Source organism: Trachurus trachurus, assembly GCF_905171665.1.
Source record: "Trachurus trachurus genome assembly, chromosome: 1".
Taxonomy (NCBI): domain Eukaryota; kingdom Metazoa; phylum Chordata; class Actinopteri; order Carangiformes; family Carangidae; genus Trachurus; species Trachurus trachurus.
This window is the reverse complement of record NC_139891.1, coordinates 37,948,014-37,967,866: the sequence shown is the minus strand read 5'-3', so window position 1 is coordinate 37,967,866 and position 19,853 is coordinate 37,948,014. Positions and strand designations below refer to the sequence as shown.

The 19,853-nt window shown below is 45.5% G+C and overlaps 1 protein-coding gene across 1 annotated transcript in view; it reads right to left on the bottom strand.

Annotated features, from left to right (window-relative positions):
- LOC310993265 (nuclear pore complex protein Nup133-like) overlaps positions 1-19,853 on the bottom strand; it is a gene marked incomplete at its 5' end in the record, with an annotated part of 32,587 nt that overhangs the window by 9,705 nt on the left and 3,029 nt on the right. Inside the window, 11 exons of the mRNA XM_083981580.1 lie at positions 1,981-2,114; positions 3,382-3,663; positions 5,603-5,702; positions 6,984-7,106; positions 8,545-8,769; positions 10,469-10,563; positions 11,327-11,496; positions 12,787-12,878; positions 15,395-15,549; positions 16,738-16,888; positions 18,099-18,246. Of these exons, the coding sequence (XP_083837706.1) occupies positions 1,981-2,114; positions 3,382-3,663; positions 5,603-5,702; positions 6,984-7,106; positions 8,545-8,769; positions 10,469-10,563; positions 11,327-11,496; positions 12,787-12,878; positions 15,395-15,549; positions 16,738-16,888; positions 18,099-18,246 (1,675 nt within the window). The remainder of the gene's footprint in view (positions 1-1,980; positions 2,115-3,381; positions 3,664-5,602; positions 5,703-6,983; positions 7,107-8,544; positions 8,770-10,468; positions 10,564-11,326; positions 11,497-12,786; positions 12,879-15,394; positions 15,550-16,737; positions 16,889-18,098; positions 18,247-19,853) is intronic.

The following is a 19,853-nucleotide window of genomic DNA, read 5'->3' as shown; positions in this document are numbered from 1 at the left end:
GCTGCTCATTGCTAAAATAAATTGTAGCCTGTTGCAAATACGCGCCTGGTTCTTATAAACGCCCGGGGTCCAAGTGGAGTTAGCATATTAACTGCTACTAAATGGTCATCTACGGTATGCGCCTTATATTCCGGTGCGCCCTATATATGAAAACAGTTCTAAAATAGGCCATTCATTGAAGGTGCGTCTTATAATCCGGTGCGCCTTATAGTGCGGAAAATACGGTAACACAAATATATCACTTACTTTTGCTTTAACTCTTCAATGACTGATAGAACTACATTTCCCAGAATTCACCTCTCTCTGTTCCCTGTCATAACTTTCAAAATAAAGGTATGTTGAAAGGAAGGAAGGAAGAGAGGAAGCAGCTTCCCCCTCTTCCCCTTTGTCACTACCCGATTTGCAAAGCTACCCAATTTGTGACAGCTACGTACGGCAACTCCACTTGGACAAACTTAGTTGAATTGACTTAGGATCACTGCCCTGTGTGGTCGCCACAGATGGTTTATCTTTTTATTAAAAAAAAAAACTTTATTAGTAATGTAAACTGAGGGTTGGTTGTGGTGGTCTGGATCTTGATGCTCAGAAAACAGGAACAGAGGTAGAGACTTTTAGTGTTTACTCTCGTCTTTCCTCGCCAGCCTCATCACCATGACAACCACAAACAATCACAACTACCACAACACGGCTGTCTGGTGACGGACGTCCGCAGTTTTTAAAAAAAAATCATTTTCACAGTACCGTATTTTAAATGTACAGAACTTTAAGCAGACTTAACTACGCAAATCGGGCAGCGCCCAGATGAAGTTTGTCCAAGTGGAGTTGCCGTAGACAGCTGTCCAAGATGGCGGCTGGTCTGCGCATGCACAGACCAGTATTGTCACAAATTGGGTAGCGATGCAAATCAGGTAATGACAAACACTAACTCTTCAATGATTGATAGAACTACATTTCCCAGAATTCACCTCTGACTTTCAAAATAAAGGTATGTTGAAAAAACATTTTTTATTTTTAAACAAATGTTGCTTCCCTGCTGATTTAATATGAAATATACAGTACAAACATGTAACTATGCACTTATTTCACCTTCTGTTCCATCTTTATTTCTCTTCTTTTAAATTCTTAACTGTTTTCTCAAACTCTTTTTTTTTACCTTCCTTCCTTCATCCTCCAACTTGTTTCTTTCTCCCTTGTTCTCTCTCCTCCTCTCCTCTATCTTTCATCCTCTCCTCTATTATTTTATCTTCTCCTCTATCCCTTCATCCTCTATTCTTTTATCTTCTCCTCCTCTCCTCTATCCCTTCATCCTCTCCTCTATTGTTTTATCTTCTCCTCTATTCCTTTACCTTCTCATCCTCTCCTCTATTCTTTCTTCCTCTCCTCTATTCTTATATCATCCTCTTCTCTATTCTTTTATCTTCTCCTCCTCTCCTCTATCCTTTCATCCTCTCCCCAATCCTTTATCCTCTCCTCTATTCTTTTGTCCTCTCCTCTATTCTTTTATCTTCTCCTCCTCTCTTCTATTCTTTCATTCTCTCTTCTATTCTTTCATCCTCTCCTCTAGTCTTTTATCTTCTCCTCCTCTCCTCTATTCTTTTTTCCTCTCCTCCTCTCCTCTATCCTTTCATCCTCTCCTCTATTCTTTTTTCCTCTCCTCTATCCTTTCATCCTCTCCTCTATTCTTTTTTCCTCTCCTCTAGCCTTTCATCCTCTCCTCCATTATTTTATCCTCTCTTCCTCTCCTCTATCCTTTCATCCTCCTCTCCTTAGTTGTACGTATTCATCTATGTGAAACTCACCATGTGGACCTGTGTGTGTGTGTGTGTGTGTATCTGTGTGTGTGTGTGTGTGTGTGTGTGTGTGTGTGTGTGTGTGTGTGTGTGTGTGTGTGTGTGTGTGTGTGTGTGTGTGTGTGTGTGTGTGTGTGTGTGTGTTATGTGTGTGTGTGTTATGTGTATGTGTGTGTGTGTGTGTACCTACCTGGTCAGCGAACTTGGCCATGTAGTGCTGCAGGCGGCTCTGGTTGTCCGTCTGCTCACACATCTGGACCAGGATGTCGAAGTCGCAGTATTTCTCGGCCAGCGCCGCCACCCACTGGTGCTGCCCCAGCTCCACTACACACACACACACAGAGACACACACACACACACACAGAGAGACACACACACACACACACACACACAGCCACACACAGAGACACACACACACACACACACACACACAGCCACACACAGAGACACACACACACACACACACACACAGCCACACACAGAGACACACACACACACACACACACACACACACACACACACACAGACACACAGAGACACACACAATGCATAGATTAGACATGACATCTGATATATTGTCCATTACAAGAAACATTAATTCTTCTGTCATTAACATTAACTTCATCTTTATTAATATTCATTTTATTAACATTAACATTGACCTTATTGACATTAACTTCATTGACATTACCTTTATTAATTTAATATTAACCTTATTGACATTAACTTCATTGACATTACCATTAACTTTATTAAATTATCATTAACTTTACTGAGATTAACTTTATTAACATTCACTTCAACTTTATTGACATTAAAGGGACATTGTGTAGGAATTTCTCCCATCTAGCGTTGTGGTTGTATATCACAAGCAGCTCAATTGTATTTTTCATGCTGCATTCACCTGAAATTGGGCAGACGGCAGACAGACGACAGCCGCTGCACGTAACGTAACAATACACGTGACAATATGTTGTCATGGCGATGTGGTATTGTTTTACCGTCTTTCTCTGGACTTCTGTGACTAAAATGACATCTGGTTTGTTAGCGACGGCCGTCTGCCCGACTGCAGGTGAATGCAGCATCAGCTCCATTCCTCCTCACTGCGTTACCACGGTGACTTTTCACAGACGCCACCTCGACCTGAGCCGACAGCTCCGGTGTCTCCGCTGAGTTTCCGTGGTTTCCTACCGTCACGCTGCCACTGAACGTAAGCGTAACCATGGCAACACAACATGGCAGCAGCACCGAGCTTACCCGCTCCATGTTGATATGAATGATATGAACGGCTCATTCAGAGCTGAAAGGAACACTTCACTTTGTTGATGGGGGGGATTACTGATTAATGAAAAACAGACTGAAGAACCAAATAATCGATTTTCATGAATAAATAACAGGAGAAGTTACACAATGTCCCTTTAACTTAACAACATTACCACTAACTTTATTAAATTAGCATTAACTTCAACTTTATTGACATTAACATCATTACATTAACTTTTTTAAATTAACATTAACTTTATTAAATTAATTTTCACATTCAGATTAACTTTATTGACATTAACTTCATGAACATTGAGGTGAGACTCACGTAGCGGCTGCAGCAGCTCTGATCTCCGCTGGCTGTACTCCATCTCCAGGCTGTTGTAGCGCTCCTGCTGCGCCGCCGCCGCCGGCCGCTGCTGCTGCTGCTGCTGCAGCTGCAGCGAGGTGAGCTGCGCCACCCAGCCGCCCAGGTAGATGTCCAGCAGCGCCACCAGCTGCTCACACAGGGCGCTGCGCAGCGACGAGTCCGCGTGCGGGTACACCGAGCGCAGCACCAGCTCGTGCTGACGGGAGATGACGGAGCGAACGCCGCCCACGCCGCCGGACGCTGAGGGGGGGGACATGATGATGATGATGATGATTATGATAACAACTGACCTATGGCTAAGCCACGCCCCCAAACGCGATGAGCCAATCACAGTGCGCATAGCTAGCCCATACACTCGGACATTCTCTGCTTCCACGTCCATTGAAATGCATTGCAGTTAGTCAGTTTTCATTTCATTTTTATATGTTTTTTCTGAAACGCAGAGGAGAGGAGAAGAGAGAGAAAGAGAGAAGAAAGGAGGGGAGGAGAGAAAAAGACAGAAGGGGAGGGGAAGGAGAGAAAAGGAGAGAAGAGAGGAGGAGAAGAGAGAAAAAGAGAGAAGAAAGGAGGAGAAGAGAGAAAAAGAGAGAAGGAAGGAGGAGAAGAGATAAAAAGAGAGAAGGAAGGAGGAGAAGAGAGAAAAAGAGAGAAGAAAGGAGGAGAAGACAGAAAAAGAGAGAAGGAAGGAGGAGAGGAGAGAAAAGGACAGAAGAGGGGAGGAGAAGAGAGAAAAAGAGAGAAGAAAGGAGGGGAGGAAAATAAAAGAGAGAAAAAGAGAGAAGAAAGGAGGAGAAGAGAGAAAGAGAAGAAAGAGGGGAGGAGAGAAAAGGAGAGGGAAGGGGAGGAGAAGAGAGAAGAAAGGAGGGGGGAGAGAAAAAGAGAGAAGAAAGGAGGAGAAGAGAGAAAAGGAGAGAAGGAAGGAAGGAGGAGAGGAGAGAAAAGGACAGAAGAGGGGAGGAGAGGAGAAGAGAGAAAAAGAGAGAAGGAGGGGAGGAAAATAAAAGAGAGAAAAGGACAGAAGAGGGGAGGAGAAGGAAGGAGGAGAAGAGAGAAAAGGAGAGAAGAAAGGAGGAGAAGAGAGAAAGAGAAGAAAGAGGGGAGGAGAGAAAAGGAGAGGGAAGGGGAGGAGAAGAGAGAAGAAAGGAGGGGAGGAGAGAAAAAGAGAGAAGAAAGGAGGAGAAGAGAGAGAAAGAGAGAAGAAGGGAGAGGAGAGAAATGCGGAGCAGAGGAGAAATGGAGAGGAGGAGAGAAGAAAGGAGGAGAGAAAAGCAGAGGAGAGGAGAAAAGAACAGAAGAGGAGGAAGGGAGGAGAGAAGAGAAGAAAGGAGAAGGAGAGGACGTTAGCATCAGATGTTGTGGTTGTTGATCTCCGGCCACAGTGGACATTAAACATTAAACATTGACCTTTGACACATTCTCTGCTTCCACGTCCATTGAAATGCATTGCAGTTAGTCAGTTTTCATTCGTTTTTCTTGACATGTTAAGTTTAAAATGGTCAAACGGTGTTCATGGGGTACATGCAACTCCAACACTAGCTATCCTGAGAGGCCACGGGGGGGGATTTTTTTTTTTACCTTTTCCTAAGCCACATCTCAACCGCGAGAAGTGTCTGCTCTGGATAAAGTTATGCAGTAGACCACAACACCAACTAAACGTGGATAAACTTAACAAGGATGTCTACATCTGTTCTAAGTTAAGTCAACAACGTATTTGAGGCAACATATTGTCAGAGATGTTTAGATGTTAGCCAGTATCACAACTAAGCATAAAGTCCGCTAGCTTAATGCTAACGAATAATGTAAAACTCCATAGACAGGCTAACAGAAGTCAGCCGGCAACCGACAGCCATAGCAGTAAAGCTAAGTGAAGTTTTGGTGACTTCAACATGATATTTAATCTTTCTGTCTCCAAAAATCATCAATTGCCTCCTTTGAAATGGCTCTACTGTGACAGCTGTTGCCATAGCAACTGTCACCGAGTGAGTGGAGGGGGCGGGGCTTAGCCAGAGGTCAATTAAAGGAAAAACAACAGAAATGTGTGATGGATGAACTATTTTAACTGATCGACAGTCCTAAAACGTCGATATTGTCATTTATCTTAAATCTGTTTTTGTGGGTTTAACTTTAACCGTGTCTAACTGTGAGGTTACCGTGGCAACCCGCTGCTGTCAGTTCTTACCTGTCCATGGGATGTACTCGGGCTCTGCAGCGGCGCTCTCCGAGGCTCTGTACATGGAGGCCTTGGTCTCTCTGTACTGACCTGCAGCCTGCAGCATGTCCTACACACACACACACACACACACACACACACTTATTGACACACGTATTTCACCACCTACTTCCTTCCTGCAGACTTTTTTAGTTTTCCTCTCCTCACTAACTGACTTGTGTTTTTTTTGTCCGTCTTTGTTTCTTCCTTCTTCCTGTCTTCTCTTTTCAGTCTTAACATTTTAACTTCAGGGGTTGGAGTTATTATTCTGGAGCATTTTTTACTGAACTGCTTGAAATTCTCTTCACATCCCGACTGAAAACAATTAATTAAATACTTTTTCACAAAAATGAAAAAAAAAGTCAGCCACCTGTTTATGGGATGAGTATTGTTTAGGTTTTATCCGATAACCAGTGCCAAACAAGATACTTTTGAAATGGTGCTGGTGTTTAAAGAATGGAAAACATACAAACTTTGTCCAAAAACGTTGACTTTTCATTTTTAAGGCATCTTGTGATGTGCAAGTTTAACAGAATATTCATAGCCAAATATAAATACAACCAACGGTGCGTTCACACCAAACGCGATGGACGCGATGAACGCCACAACTTTCCATTAAAAGTCAATGTAAATGATGCGCGATGGCGCGTCGGCGCGTCGGGCGGCGCGTTTCGGGCGATACGATGACGCGTCCATCGCGGCCATCGCATCATCGCGTCCATCGCTTGAAGTTGAAAAATTTGAACTTTTCAAGCAACATCGCGTGACGCTGTGCCGCGACATCCAATCAGCGTTGATATTCAACCACGTCACCGACACAGCTGCATTACTGTGGCTGTAGTCTCTCTCACCAGACCCTCCTTCAGAGAACCTGTGGCTGTGTAAAAAAAAAAAAAAAAAACCCCGGGGCTGTGTGTGTTTTCCTCAGATCAATAATATACATCCATGGCCGTTTCCCGGAGCTTTACGACACGACGTCGTACTTTTACCGCGATCGTAATAAAAGAGATAATGCCTGCAGAGGGTCAGAGGACCTACAGCTTCCTCCTTGTGAATATTTCATATGTATTTACATTTATTAATATTTCTCAGCCATGGCTGACGAGAGAAAGATGCTCGCGTTACGGGCGATGGCATCACGTCCATCGCGTTTGGTGTGAACGCACCGTAAGACGAAGGAAAAGATTAACCAACATAAAAAAGAAAACTAACAACAAACTGTATTACACCAGCAGCTTGGGTGGATCGGTTTCTTTTTCTTGCTGATGTTATAAAACACACACACACACACACATACTGCAGCCACGTTGTGCTGTCATGTTAGTGTTCCCCCCCTCCCCCTCCTCCTCACCTTGATGATGCTGTTGACGGTCAGAACGACCTCGGCCCACTGCGAGGAGTCGGCCTGGTTCTCCTTCAGGCTGCGCTCCTCCTCCTCCAGCAGACACTCGAACACCGTGGAGATCTGAGACACCTGAGGGACGGAGACGGAGACGGAGACACCGGTCCAGCAGACAGCAGCACCAAGCAGCAAAACACCGTCGCCACGGGAAACCCACACAAACACTAACAGGGTTCCCACTCTTTTCTTGAAATCATTTTCCAGAACATTTTTGTTATTCCGTTATTCCTACTATGTTATTTAATATTTCTATTCTGTTTGTTAAATGTATGGGGGTAGAGGTGGTATGTGGGAGTGTGTGAGCAAGATGTCTGTATTTGTTGTATTGTCATGTTATGTATGTCTACAATGTAATGTAGTGTATTGTTGATGTTGTGTGTTCTATGTATATGTTTGTTCAGGGACCCCCTTGAAAATGAGATGCTACATCTCAAGGGGCTATCCTTTAATAAATTCATTTTTCAGCTGCTCCAGTCTGACAGACTTGTTATTAAAACCATACACGTCGCCCCGTCCCATCCATGCTTTGGAGAAGTTGTAGTTCGACAGTTGTACTTTATTTTGTACATTCAACCAGTTTGTTTCTATATTTATTTCATTTCTCTCACCCCCAGATGTTTGATTTAAAGATGTGCGGTCTATGGCTCAGACTTATCTATGAAATAATCTCTTACGTGCTTAGAAATTATGACAAATTCAGGACGTGTGGGAGCCCTGCTTATTTTGTACATTTTTGTTTCTCTGTTTCTTCCTCTCTCAGCCCCAGAAGTCTGATTTAAGATGTGCAGTCTGTGGCTCTAGAGTCTAAGTTATGCAATAATCTCTTACAGTTACATGCTTAGAAACTCCTATGAATTTATCATAGAACAACACAAACATGGGCTCCAACACTGGAAACACTCATCAACTCAGAGTCTCTAGTTTTCTCACTAGGCACTTTTTTTTTTTTTTAGAAAATAAATCCTTAGTGAGGTCTGAAAACAGCAAACAGAGCTCTGGTAGCTGATGTGGTGAATCATTTTCTAGGACAACTCAAAGCTTTTTTTAGGACATTTGACTTTTTTTTTTCTCATTTTCCATGTGTTTTCCAGGACTGGAAAATTGGTCGACCATTTTCCCGGTTTTCCAGGACGCGTGGATCGATTCATATAAATATCGCAATATCTTTTTTGACGATTTTTAAATCTTTTTTTTTTTTCAAAAATCGATTTTTTTTTTTTTTGAATTTTTTTTTGAATTTTTTTTAAATATTGTGCAATGTGCATTTGTTCGCCTTTTTTACATACAGAGAGTCCAGGTTTTGAAAAGGGTTTAATGGAGTATGTTCATTTATAGGCTCCTACAGTATTTGTGTGCAGATAAATGTTAAAAATGCTAAAGACTAAAAATCGAGAGAATTGGCAATATCGTAGAATCGCAATTTAAATCGAATCACCATCCAAAAAAAAATCGTAGAAGAATCGAATCGGGAGAAAAGCGTATCGTCCTATAGCCCTAGTGACTGACTCACCTCTCTGAAGAAGACGTCGGCGGCGGTGAGGCTGGGCGGCACGGCGGCGCTGTTCCTCTGCAGCGCGGCGCCGACGGCCCGGTTCACCAGCTCGGCGTGTTTGGTGTGGTGGTTCTTCAGCACCATGGACGCCTGCAGCTTCTCCGCGTGCTCGCATAGCAACAGGCGGGTCGCCATGGGAGACGCCCGCACCGTCACCTGACCCAGCCGGTCCAGAAGACCCACCTGACGGAGGAGGAGGAGGAGAGATGAAGAGGAGGAGGAGGAGGAGGAGAGATGAAGAGGAGGAGGAGGAGGGGAGGAGGAGGAGGAGGAGGAGAGATGAAGAGGAGGAGGAGAGAGGAGGAAGAGGAAGAGGAGGAGGAGGAGGAGGAGGAGGAGAGAGGAAAAGAGAGGAGGAGGAGGAAGAGGAGGAGGAGGAGGAGAAGGACAGAGGGGGAGGAGGAGGAGGAGGAGAAGAGAGGAGGAGGAGGAAGAGGAGGAGGAGGAGGAGGAGGAGAAGAGAGGAGGAGGAGGAAGAGGAGGAGGAGGAGGAGGAGGAGAAGAGAGGAGGAGGAGGAAGAGGAGGAGGAGGAGGAGAGAGGAAAAGAGAGGAGGAGGAGGAGGAGGAAGAGAAGGACAGAGGGGGAGGAGGAGGAGGAGGAGAAGGAGAGAGGAGGAGAAGGAGGAGAGAGGAGGAGGAGGAGGAGGAGGAGGAGAGAGGAAAAGAGAGGAGGAGGAGGAGGAGGAAGAGAAGGACAGAGGGGGAGGAGGAGGAGGAGGAGAAGGAGAGAGGAGGAGAAGGAGGAGAGAGGAGGAGGAGGAGGAGGAGGAGAGAGGGAGAGGAGGAGGAGGAGGAGAGAGGAGGAGGAGGAGGAGAGAGGGAGAGGAAGAGGAGGAGGAGAGAGGAGGAGGAGGAGAGAGGAGGAGGAGGAGGAGAGAGGGAGAGGAAGAGGAGGAGGAGAGAGGAGGAGGAGGAGGAGAGAGGGAGAGGAAGAGCAGCAGCTTATTACAAATCCAGTGTCTCTGAACTTTTCTACCTCCACCAAAAATAAAGTAATAAAGTTATATTCATGTTAATAAAAAATAATGTTAATGGGGTGAATATTAAAGCCCCAGTGTGTAACTTATTTGTCTTTTTATTATCAAAAATCAAATATTGTTTTCATAAATACGTATTTCACCTGGGCCGTAAAGTATACCCCCGCAGCCCCCGCATGCAGTGGGGGCCCTGCCCCCGCCCGTCAAGCCGGGTTTCCACCGAATCAACGGCCTTTTTTTTTTTTTTTTACACCGCAACATATGGTTCACGTCATGATAACTTGTGTATTTTGGCCATTCAAGCTTCCACAGTCCATAGTTCTCCTCTTTGTTTGATATTTCAAGAGACTTTTGGTTAAGTAATCATGGATAGCTCCTAGGCAGGATTGTTCTGCTGTGTTGTCGCCACCATCAACCTACCTTCAATACAAGTGTGGGTCATGATATAAACCGAGCCACGTCTCCGTTGTGTTGCTGTGGTAACGTATGTCCCGCCCCTTCTTGATTCTGATTGGTCAGTGCGGGGAAAAGTGACATTGACGAGCGTAGCGCTGTTCTAAAAGTTGAACAGATTTCAACTCGAAGCGCTCTGAGCGCCGCGACAAAAAGAAGCAAGCGCCCAGGGCGTTTTACCGCCGAGGGCGCTGAGAGCTGTGAGCGCCGACTCAATAGGGTTTGAATGTAAAATAGACGCCCAGAGCGCTGAAAACGCGTCTGGTGGACACAGCCCCTTACTTTCAATGGATCTGGATCAGGGCGGGGCCAAGTATTACATGTGATGCATAGTTTATGCATTATGTGTGTGTGTGTGTGTGTGTGTGTGTGTGTGTGTGTGTGTGTGTGTGTGTGTGTGTGTGTGTGTGTGTGTGTGTGTGTGTGTGTGTGTGTGTGTGTGTGTGTCTACCTGCAGCAGGAAGTCCATGAAGCAGCCGTGGGCCTTCATCTTGTCCTCCAGCTGGTGGAGGATGATGAGGGAGGTGAGGGGGAAGCCGACGCTCTCTGGACCGACACACACAGGAAAACATCAAAACATCATCAGCTCAGCAGCTTCATTTAAAGGGATAGTTCACCCAGAAGTCAAATTTCATTCTCATTATCTCCTCCCCCTCATGTGGACAAAGGGCTGGGAGAAGTTTCAGAGTCCTCCGTGGCTTCTCTGAGTTACAGGGGGTCTCGGCGTAGCAGTGCATGTCCATATGACGGTTGCAAATGGATCCCAACTGTCTTCGTAACAAAAAGACACACCAAAAAACATCCAAATACCTCCATGCTGCTCGTATGTAATGTCCCTCTTGTATTGAAGCCCCGACATGAGAAATTGTTCCGAAATAAATTAAATAAGTCTATATTTCAAGCTTGTTTGTAGCGGAAGCTCCCAGTGTTTTTTGCGGAGCCGTGAACTGGGTGTCAATGCAAATTTTCGTAACAATTTCTCATGTCGGGGCTTCAATACAAGAGGGACATTACAGACGAGCACTATGGAGGTATTTGGATGTTTCGATTCACATAAATATCGAGATATTTTTTTTCAATAATCGATTTTTTTTTTTTTTTTTTTAAATATTGTGCAAAAAAAATCGTAGAAGAATTGAATCCCGAGAAAAGCATATCGTCCCAGCCCTAGTAGATAATGAGTGAAATTTCAATTTTGGGTGAACTATCCCTTTAACGACTGTTGTGATTTAAACTGTCAATCTGTTTCCCTCCTCCTCCTCCTCCTCCTCCTCCTCCTCCTCCTCCCCCCCCCCCCCCCCCTCCTCACCATCGGGGACGGACTCGGCCCAGCGAGGGTCCGAGGCCGGGTAGTCGTCCACCAGGTCCAGGTTGATCTGAGTCACCACGCTGTCCAGCTCCGCCCCCTCGTCTCCGTCGCCGTCGGCGTCGCCGGGGAAGAGCTCGTCGGTGACGGTCTGAGCTCCGACCAGGTCGTTACTGACGGGACAGAAACCAGAACCACGACTTCGGTTATCACAGGGACCAAATATCTCTACAACTCAGAACAGTTAAAGGACAATTCCGGGCAAATTCAACTGGGGGCTGTATTTTCCTAACATTTTAGGAATCTGTAGATGTTCAGTTTAATGTCTCCAGTTTTGCAGTAGTTGTGTCTGTCCCCGCGTCGCCACGGCAACGATGACTGGGAGCGGATTGAAGTTCTGCTGCTTAGGCTGTTTCCATCCCTCAAAGCCACAGACAGCGTCAGATGGAGACTCAAACATGCACCCAGAAGTTTATTTACTTCAACAAGCCGACATGTTTGTAAAACTAGATCTAATTCAAAGTCTGGCGGAGTCGAGACCCAAGTTGACGCTCGGTGTGTTCAGGTGCAGTGGGAAGCTCCCGTTTGTGTCATAAACACAGGAATATCAGCTCTTGACTTGCTTTAAGTAAACTTTTTTTTTCCACAGACAGCATCAGATGGAGACTCAAACATGCGCCAAGAAGTTATTTTTACTTGAAGCAAGTCAAGAGTTGATATTCCTGCGTTTATGACACAAACGGGAGCTTCCCACTGCACCTGAACACACCGAGCGTCAACGAGACTTTGAATTAGATCTAGTTTTACAAACATGTCGGCTTGCTTGAAGTAAATAAACTTCTGGGTGCATGTTTGAGTCTCCATCTGACGCTGTCTGTGGCTTTGAGGGATGGAAACAGCCTAAGCAGCTGAACGTGGCGACGCGGGGACAGACACAACTACCGCAAAACAGGAGACATTAAACTGAAAATCTTCAGATTCCTTCTTTTAGACCTAAAATGATAGGAAAATACAGCCCCCAGTAGCCTGCCAAGCCAGACTATATCATTAACATGTCTAGTGTGTCAACGACCGGTAGACCTCGGCTCAATCCAGGGGGCGGGATGAAGGCTGTCTTTCAAACTGCCTCTGCACCAATAGGGTAGCGCTACGACCAATCAGAGCAAAGAGCAGGATGACGTTAGCCTGACAAGCCAATTAAAATGTAATGTATGTCGTCATGGCGTTAAGCCGCCCAACGACTCTCTAAACAGATAGAGCGCTGTGATTGGTCAACACAAACGGTGTTCCAGACTCAAAAAGTTCCTATGGCTCGTTTCAAGACCCACCTACGGAGCAAATAGATTTGCTGCCGCTAGGGGGCAGCAAGAGTTGAATTTGCCCAGAATTGTCCTTTAATGGATGACTGAAAGAAGAAGAAGCATCGACGTCTGATCTCTGACGCCATGTTTAAATCAACGCACCGGCAGAACTGCAGGAATGCCGCCTTCAGGAGTTTGGTTTTGTCTTCCTGAGCGACCGGCTCAGATCTGGTCGGAGTCTCCATGGCTGAAACCTGAGAAACAGGAACATGTTTAGTTTAGTTTAGTTTATTCGTTTAATACGGGACAATGTGCAATTACATTAATCTTTTTTTTTTTTAAATGAAAAGATGGTTGCACCAGATTTAGCTCCCAGCTAATTTCCATTAGACATAACATAAAAGTAATAACATACACAGAATACAAGCTACTATACAAAGATGAGGCATAAACAGACACAGTTAGACAATGGACAACATTTAGACAACAACATGTATGAGGTAGGCAAAGTGCAAAGTGCTCATAGCAGCATGATTATTCACAGTATTGATAGTAATAAAGTAATAATAAAGGTAAAACATGAAAGTGGCAACAGTGGCAGATGTAATACCAATGATGGTAATTCTCAGTTACAGAAAATAAAAAATGACCAGCTATGGTAATGTGACAGGTGTATCTGTGGATATCAGCCTGACAGCTCCATCTAGTGTTGGCAACTTTGATGGCTAAGGAGCCATTTCTTTGTGGCAAGATAGAAACTGTCGATAGTTTTTGTTGATCTTCAGGTCATTAGGGAGACTGTTCCATTCACCAATGGCCTCAACAGAAAAAGCTGATTGGCCAAAGGTGGATTTTCGAAATGGAATTTTACAGTCTCCAGGGATGCAAACGGGTCAGGACCAAAAAAGAGAGGAATTCATTCAGTGTGTAATGGACATAAAGGCCTATATAATGTCTTAGTTTCACTTTTTGAATTGAACACATTCTTCATCGCGTAGGCGACGTCTTTCCACTTAGGGCTTCCTTCACCTCTGAAACGGGGCAGAGCTCCGTGGGAAACACCTGCCACAGCAACGTAGAGAACCGTGCATGTCCGCGGCGGCGGCGCACAGCTCCACGGACATGCACGGGGGAAAAAAACGGCGCACCGACTGCACGCGGATACGCGCCGCTTTAATGAGCGCGCATGTACGCGTCCACATTGGAGGTAGGCTGTTAAGTATAATCAGAGACAACCATGAATGAGTTTGCCTCAGTTTCACGTGATTGTCACTGTCAGTCTGTTAGAAAAACATTTTACCGACTCCAGCTGAGAGGCTGAGGCTGAGCCCCCCCCCCCCCCCGCCCCAAAAAAAACAAAAACTCTTCGGATCTGAACGATTCACACAAGTCACCTAACTGGTCATGAAAAAAGCGAGTTTCGCTTTTCGGCGCACTGTTTGCATCCCTGAGTCTCCACTCGTCACAGATCTTAAAGCTCTTGTTTTGTTTTGTTTTGTTTTGTGGTCGATTCAGTCAGTGCTTCTCAAACCTTTTTACATCAAGGACCCTAAAGTGACACAAATTAGACCACAGAGACCCCCATTGGACCAAATGGAAGGAAGGAAACACCAGAAATACACATTTTTTAGTTCTGAGACTGAGCACAGTTACTTTTTTAGTCAATGTACGTTCAAATTAGGGCCAATGGTGTGAATTTTTGGAAATATTGTAGAGAAATTTCTGGAAAAAAGTGGAACAATTTTTCCAAAAATGTTGAAGATTTTCTAGAAAAAGTGGAAAACTTTCCCGAAAGCAATTCTAGAAGAAACTGATAACATTTCTCTAAACAAAAATCTAAAGGTAGATGCATTAAAGCTCCTTCAAAATAAAGGGAGACGTTTGTGTTAAAGCTCCTTCAAAATAAAGGTAGATGTTTGTGTTAAAGCTCCTTCAAAATAAAGGTAGATGTTTGTATTAAAGCTCCTTCAAAATAAAGGTAGATGTTTGTGTTAAAGCTCCATACAGTATAAAGGTAGATGTCCATGTGTAGTGTGATTATAAAGCAGCTCTAGGTTCTATATTAAAGCAGATATCAGTGGAATGTTTTTGTTAATATAAGTCCTAAATAGTCCTATTTTCCGTCAGCAATCACTTACATGAAGTATTTCAGCCTAAACACGAGTCTCTCCGTCACTCTGCTCTGCTGTAACCCGAGGAGAAAATTTTCCTTGTGGGATACAAGTGTTATCCAATGAGGAGAGAGAACGGCATGAAGGGCTGTGTGTGCAGCCAAGGGATGCGCGTGAATGTGGTGACGTAGCACGAGGACCAATTGATGCCTGACAAGGGCGGGGGCTGCTAACTCATGGTGCGTTCAAAGAAACTCGTACTTTGTGTTTTTCCTTCCTGTGAAGTCATACCAGTTCGATCTGGTACGAGTTCACGGGTCGGAAGTTACGAGTGGCCGTTATAGGGAACTTTCACAGACAACAGGATGGTAAAAACACGAGCTACGGGTTACCTGGAACGCTACCAAGTCGTAGTTGTGACTTGAAGCTGTAACTTACGGTTTCAAAAGCCTGCCTTGAACGCAGCATTAGCCGAAACGGCCGTGAAGCTGATATCTGCTTTAATACTGTGAAAGTATCAAAGCCTCAGTCCACAGAGAAATGCACACAGCCTGTATTCAGAAACTGAGCCTTAAAACCAGCCGTCAGGACTTCCTGTCACTTTGTGATGTCACTACTAAGCCCCGCCCCACTCCTTTTAGACAGAAAGCCTCCTTTACCTCGGGAGCAGCAGCCAGAGAGGAGCAGAGCGAGTCCTCCATGGTCTCTGGCAGGATGGAGGCGCTCTCCCGGGCCACCACCGCCACCAGGCCGCTGTTCTGGGAGAAAAACACCGGCAGGTTGGCGCAGCAACCGCCTCCACGCACACCGTCACCTAGACACAGACAGCAGCGTTAAAGGGATAGTTCAACTGCACTATATTGGAAAAATGTAAAACCAACCATCACTGGCAAAAATATGGAAGAAGGAGTTGATAACTTGTCTTGGACTGGAAACAGGAAGAGTTTGCTTGTATTTGGGAATCATTTATGTCATTCCTGACCAATGAAACAGATAACACTGTCTGAATAACAGGTTATGAAATGATCCTGCCTTTTATTTTATTTAATTTAATTTTAATTTAATTTAATTTAATTGCATTTTATTTATTTATTTTTGTCTCATTTTATTCTTATTTATTTATGTATTTATTTATTTTACTCCATTAGTCTGATGTCTGATGTCACTATTCATTCGCTTTTTTATTTTATTCTTTTTGTCTGTTCGAGGGGATATGGGTGAAAATGTTTGTACATTCAATGTTGAATTTGAAATGCATTTGAAATTTCAATAAAAAATATTGTAACATTTTTTTAAAAAATTTTAAAAAAATAAAGGGATGGTTCAACATTTTAGCAAATTATTGGCCCATTGCCATAATCCCTATAGTCATAGCAGTAGGTTTGTTACCTTTAATTGTCGGTGCAAGCTGTTTTTAGAACGGCGGAGCAGAGCCGTGAGCTGCTCAGAGCTACGCTACAGAGGCTCATGGGATTTCTTGGTTTCCCTCATCAAACTCATCAAATACACAATCCAACAACTCCACAACGCTCTGGTGGACAAGTTGTGAGCTGCACATTCACCAAGCTATGAGATAATAACACAACGTTACCACACAGAGTTGTTTTAGAGGGAAATGCAGAGACTGCTTGATGAAAAAATGTCCCTGAAGGCAACGCGCATCAGTGCTTTTACATGAATTTCCCTCTAAAACAACTCTGTGTGGTAACGTTGTGTTATTATCTCATAGCGTGGTGAATGTGCAGCTCACAACTTGTCCACCAGAGCGTTGTGGAGTTGTTGGATTGTGTATTTGATGAGTTTGATGAGGGAAACCAATAAATCCCATAATGAGCCTCCGTAGCGTAGCTCTGAGCAGCTCACGGCTCTGCTCCGCCGTTCTAAAAACAGCTTGCACCGACAATTAAAGGTAACGAACCTACTGCTATGACTATAGGGATTATGGCAATGGGCCAATGATTTGCTAAAATGTTGAACTGTCCCTTTAAAAGGGTCCTCGTACCGTTGGAGTTGAAGCTGATCTTCTCGTCGGGCGGCGCCGCCCTGCTGGTCCCCGTGGAGCAGCAGAACACCAGCTCCTCGTTGTAGAGGAACGCCGTGGACCCGGGGGAGGGAGGCAGCAGGAGGCGCGTGGCCTGCAGCGCCTCCTCGCTCTGAGGCAACAGAGAGGTCAGAGGTCACAGGTCAGAGGTCAATGTTTAACGTTTAATGTCCATTGTGACCGGAGATCAACGACCACAACGTCTGATGCTAATGTCCTCTCCTCTCCTTTCTTCTCTCTTTCTCTCTCTTCTCCTCCTTCCTTCTCCTCCCCTCTTCTGTCCTTTTCTCTCTTTTATGTTCCTCTCCTCCTTTCTTCTCTCTTTTTCTCTTCTCCTTTCTTCTCTCCTCCACTCCTTTCCCTCTCTTCTCCTCCTCTGTCCTTTTCTCCTCCCCTCTGCATTTCTTTTCTCTCCTTTACTTTCCTCCCCTCCTTTCTTCTCTCCTTTTCTCTCCTCCCATTCCCTTTCCTCTTTCCTTTCTTCTCTATTTTTCTATCTTCTCCTGCCCTCTTCTATTCTTTTCTCTCCTTTACCTTCCTCCCATCCTTTCTTCTCTTTTCTCCTCCTTTCTTCTCTCCTTTTCTCTCCTTCCCCTCTCCACTCCCCTTCTGTCTTTTTCTCTCCTCCCCTCCTTCCTTCTCTTTCTCTCTCTTCTCCTCCCCTCTTCTGTCATTTTCTCCTCTCATCTGCTTTTCTCTCCTTTACTTTCCTCCCCTCCTTTCTTCTCTCATATTCTCTCCTCCCATTCCCTTTCCTCTTTCCTTTCTTCTCTATTTTTCTCTCTTCTCCTTCCTTCTCCTCCCCTCTTCTGTCCTTTTCTCTCCTTTACTTTCCTCCCCTCCTTTCTTCTCTATTTTTCTCTCTTCTCCCCCTTTCTTCTCTCCTTTTTTCTCCTTCCCTTCTGTCTTTTTCTCCCCTCCCCTCGTTTCTTCTCTCTTTCTTTCTCTTCTCCTCTCCTCCCCTCTTCTGTCCTTTTCTCTCCTTTACTTTCCTCCCCTCCTTTCTTCTCTCTTTTTCTCTCTTCTCCCCCTTTCTTCTCCTTCTCCTTCCCTTCTGTCTTTTTCTCTCCTCCCCTCCTTTCTTCTCTCTTCTCCTTTCTTCTCTCCTTCCCCTCCCCTTCTGTCTTTTTCTCTCCTCCTCTGTCCTTTTCTCTCCTTCCCCTCTCCTCTCCCCCACTCCTCTCCTCCCGTCCCTTTACACCTTTGACTTACTAAACAAAAAAACATGTAATCTCTTCAGGATCAGGATCGGGATCGGGACCTGTACTGACCTGGAAGGGGGGGCTGTACCGACCTGGAAGGGGGGGGGGGGCTGGACTGACCTGGAAGGGGGGGCTGTACTTGGTGACCTCCACGGTGAACTGGTCGGACACCGTGGCTCCGTGGTCCTGCAGCGTCACCAGGCAGAAGTAGGCCAGGCAGGGGGAGTCGGCCGGGTGCCACGCGGCCGCCAGGACCACCAGACCAGACCTGGAGCAGAGGAGGAGGAGGAGAGGAGGAGGAGGAGAGGAGAGGAGAGGAGGAAAGGAGCAGAGGAGGAGAGGAGGAGAGGAGGAGAGGAGGAGAAGAGGAGAGGAGGAGAAGAGGAGAGGAGGAGAGGAGAGGAGGAGCAGAGGAGGAGAGGAGGAGGAGAGGAGGAGAGGAGGGGGAGGAGAGGAGGAGGAGAGGAGGAGAGGAGAGGAGGAGGATGAGAGGAGGAGAGGAGGAGGAGAGGAGGAGGAGGAGAGGAGGGGGAGGAGAGGAGAGGAGGAGCAGAGGAGGAGAGGAGGAGGAGAGGAGGAGAGGAGGGGGAGGAGAGGAGGAGGAGAGGAGGAGAGGAGAGGAGGAGGAGGAGAGGAGGAGAGGAGGAGGAGAGGAGGAGGAGGAGAGGAGGGGGAGGAGAGGAGAGGAGGAGTCAGCTGGAGGTTCGTTCCTGCTATAACTGGTTGTGTTTGTGTTATACGTTTAATTTTAATGCATTTTAAAAAGGGCTGTCCTGATTAATCGATGACGTCGATGATGTAAATACGTCGACAGGTACAACACACCGCCGGGTTGTGAACCACAGACTGTAACGTGCAGCAGAAAAACACGGCCCGTTCATTCATCTCTGCATAGCGCTCTTTCACCGTTATTGACGCTCTCTCTCTCTCTAGCTGCGTTCCGATCCACAGTTTCCTTGGACAGAGCCCCCTACTCCCTACTCCCTGCTCCCTGCACAGGGAATCTGCCCTAGGAAACTTCACTTAACCGATATAACTCCAATCGGAACACCCTGCAACGTCACAGCTGTTTCTGGTCGAGTTTAAAAATAAAGTTTTTAAGTTTCAAAATGTTTCACGCCCTATCACCGTTTAGACAGATCTGAAATGATTGAAGAAACATTACTATTTCTGTGTGTGTGTTTTGTGTTGCTATACGTGGTATTTATTCAGTTTGGGGGCATCAGGGTGTCTAGAAAGCATCAGTGGCTCAGCTGACAGGGACAGCTAACGGTAGCTAAGCTAGCGGCGGTAGCTAAGCTAACGGCAGCTAAGCTAACGGTAGCTAAGCTAACACCAGGACGTCAGCTGTTAAAACCCTCCCGTTGTGGGACACGACATGAAACTACTCCAGTTAGCTCAGTCATGTTGGAACTCAGATATCCGCTGGAGAAAATATTTTTTCATGGAGCGTTTATTGAGTCACTGAGTTATTAAAGTTAAACAGGTAGCTAACCGTTAGCCCTGCCAATTTACGCAACGCACGTAAACGGAGCGCAATGGCTGATGGGTAATATCGGTTGTCAACATCCGGTGAACCCGGACGCAGCACAGCAGCAGATCATATGTGAGGGTGATGTCCTGCACCCCGGCTTAAAAACCATCCTAGAGGAAACACTGGTCTGCTCCATGACTCTCGGATAAATGTGCCTATTCAGAATCATTGTGCTAATATTTCAGTGTGCACTCTGCTTTATCCGTCTGTTTTCCACGTTAAAGCAAACTGATGTGGCACAGTTTTTCCCCTCCAAAGAAAAAGAATATTTAGAGGAATGCACACCAGAAAGTGTTCAGGTGTGTTTTTTTGAAAATGAGTAATCATCAACAGGAGAAAAC